At 34.1% G+C, this 2,921-nt stretch overlaps 1 protein-coding gene across 1 annotated transcript; it reads right to left on the bottom strand.

Annotated features, from left to right (window-relative positions):
* Positions 344-982, bottom strand: LOC109708390 (photosystem II 5 kDa protein, chloroplastic-like). Its single transcript, XM_020230150.1, has one exon. It carries the CDS (start codon positions 859-861, stop codon positions 511-513), a length of 351 nt encoding a protein of 116 aa, XP_020085739.1. The 5' UTR covers positions 862-982; the 3' UTR covers positions 344-510.

The following is a 2,921-nucleotide window of genomic DNA, read 5'->3' as shown; positions in this document are numbered from 1 at the left end:
TATATAGGATTATTGAACTTTTCCCTTATTTGCTAATCACCATGTTGAATAAGGCATTTCTCTTTCTCCTGGGTATATATCTTCGTTTTATAAAAGTATTTCATAACTACACAATTTTTAAAAAAATTTCTATGTTTCAAAAAGTACATATTTGGGCTTTTTCTACAGACTTAATCACTTCTCTCTTAAAATTCTTACATAAAAAATGTTACCTATATTTGATATTGATTACTATGTCAATGCATCGCACGGGAATAAAACTCGTACTATGTGCGTACATAAAACTCATACTATGTGCGTACATAAGACTCGTTATCAGCAACGTCAGTAAAAACAGTACCAATTCACCGGCGAACAAGAACTTAAATTAGAGCCCCAACAATTCATAAATGAATTACAAAGGCAAATAGTAAAAGCTACAAATCACACATATATATATTTTTCATACATGCTCCAAATTACAGACCCATCGACCAATGTGAGCAAACTACATGCAGGTGCTCGAGGCCCTCACTTGTGGCAGACGCTCGCCGTCGGCATGGTAACGCAGATCGGGGCGTAGAACTTCTTCGCCTGGGGGGTCCCGGGCTTGGGCACCGTGCCGGCAGTCGCGATCCCTTGCCCGAGGGCGCAAACCGCGGCCGCTGCGGCCGCGAGCATGGCGGCGCGCCGGCCCCCGCTCCCTCCGTCGACCCTGCCGGCGTCGGGCGCGGGGCTCGCAGCTTCTTGGGTCGACTGCAGTTTCGCAGCCGCGACCGCTACCGCGACCCCCACGCTGCTGCGGCGGCGGCGGCTCATCGACGGCCGGTCCGCGATCCTGCCGCCGGCTACGAAGGACGCCGTTGCCGTGAGCGATGCCATTTTCTCTCTCTAGATTTTTTTTTTTTTTCCCTCCTCCTACTCTCTCTTCTTTTTGTAATGTTGCAATCTCAAAATTGGTTTGATTATGAACTACTCCAGGCTCAAAAACTTGTAAGTAGAGGATGCGGATGCCAGAGTACCATTTGTTATCTTATCCTTGAGAGGGTTTGTGGCCAATGGTTGTTCTCCGCGTGGCAGTTTATTTTATCATGGAGGGAAATGAATGGTTTCCGAGGTGGATAGGATTGGGGGTGGAAGGGACGTAATTTCGGGAATTTTTTTTATAAATAATTCTCTAGATTTTTATAATTATAAAAATAATTTTTTTAAAAAATAATTATAAAAATAGATCTCTAAATGCGGTGAATGATTCACCGCATTCATAACTCCTCAGTAGGAGTAGAAAAAGAATAAAAGCGGTGAACTATTCACCGCTTTTACCATCGTAAAAATATAGAAAGAAGTAAGAAAAAGAAAGAAAGCGGTGAATGATTTACCGCTCTTAAAAGCAGTGAACCATTCACCGCTTTTATAGAACTATATTTATAAATAAAAATTTAACAGGTTTAAGCTTAGAATAAAATTTTAGGATAAGAATATGGCAATAAAAAACCCTAATTTCGGTGTGCCACGTGGACCAAAAATAGTGAGAATAATTGGGAGACTAATTAAGCACCCTCCGGGCGACAAGAGAATATAATAATAAATTATTATAACTATTAATATTATTAAATATTATTTATTTTATTTTTAAATAATTAAAAAATAAAAAATAAAATTAAAGTATATCTTTTAAAAAAAATTATTTAAACTTAATAAGTAAAATAAATATATTAGTTTAAAATAAAACAAAAACTTATTACAGTATTAAAAAAGATAAATAATATTTTTCTATTATCATCAAGTTAATTTACAAATAACATACAACTAATAAATTATTTGATTCCTAAATTTTAAATTAGTAAAGAAATCAATATGTAATTATCAGAAGCACAAAAATAAGACTAATCAAAATAGATATTTTTTACACTGCAAAAAGATTCAACTACTAAATATTATATTATTATATAAATTAATTCTTAAAAAAATTGTATGTGCCCCACAAACCTCCAAAATAAGGAGGGGCCTTCTTTAGGATTGCCAATTCATATATTCTTCGGGGACTAAAATAAAAATATGCAAAATTTAGAAATCAAAATTGGCATGCAAAAGAAAGTTAGATAGGCGATAACATGATAATTTCATTAATTTTAAAAGATATTTTAACGGTTATTATTTTATTGCGATGAAATTAAGGAATTTGAAAACTTAATTGTAAAAAAAAAAAAAAAAACCAAAATAAAAATGATAGTAAGTTTGGAGAGCACTATACAATTAATTCTCAAAAAATTCTAAAAGAAATTGTGGGCCCTGCAACCCCTAAAATAAGGAGGCCTTCAATGGGTTCCAATTAGTGTATTTATTTAATTTCCTGGACCTGGTCCACCGCCTCATCTATGCACCAATATCCTTATGAGAAATGCTTTAATACACCGTCCAATTTAAATCTTAGTCATTCATTTTTTTTTGGTTAAGATTGACTTTAACACAATAATAACATGCTCAACAAGTTACCAATCGAAATCAATCTTAAATGCAATATTGAAAAATATATACTAGTCTATTACTATATACTAAAGTAGAACCCTTAATAAACCATATGTGAAAAGCTGACACGTGGCGCTTTATATGCTTGCCACGTGTCAAGCTCCAATATAGATTTTTTATTTTAGAAAAAAAAATTCTATTACTATATACTAAAGTAGAATCCTTAATGAACCATATGTGAAAAGCTGACACGTGGCGCTTTATATGCTTGCCACGTGTCAAGCTCCAATATAGATTTTTTATTTTAGAAAAAAAAATTCTATTACTATATACTAAAGTAGAATCCTTAATGAACCATATGTGAAAAGCTGACACGTGGCGCTTTATATGCTTGCCACGTGTCAAGCTCCAATATAGATTTTTTATTTTAGAAAAAAAAATTCTATTACTATATACTAAAGTAGAATCCTTAA

The sequence above is a fragment of the Ananas comosus genome, linkage group 1 (genome assembly GCF_001540865.1).
Source record: "Ananas comosus cultivar F153 linkage group 1, ASM154086v1, whole genome shotgun sequence".
NCBI lineage: Eukaryota > Viridiplantae > Streptophyta > Magnoliopsida > Poales > Bromeliaceae > Ananas > Ananas comosus.
Note: the sequence above shows the minus strand (reverse complement) of the source record. Positions and strands in the feature narration are given on the sequence as shown.

What these genes read in the sequence shown, in the direction of transcription:
- LOC109708390 (XM_020230150.1), bottom strand. Translation starts at nt 861, where the DNA reads ATGGCATCGCTCACGGCAACGGCGTCCTTCGTAGCCGGCGGCAGGATC.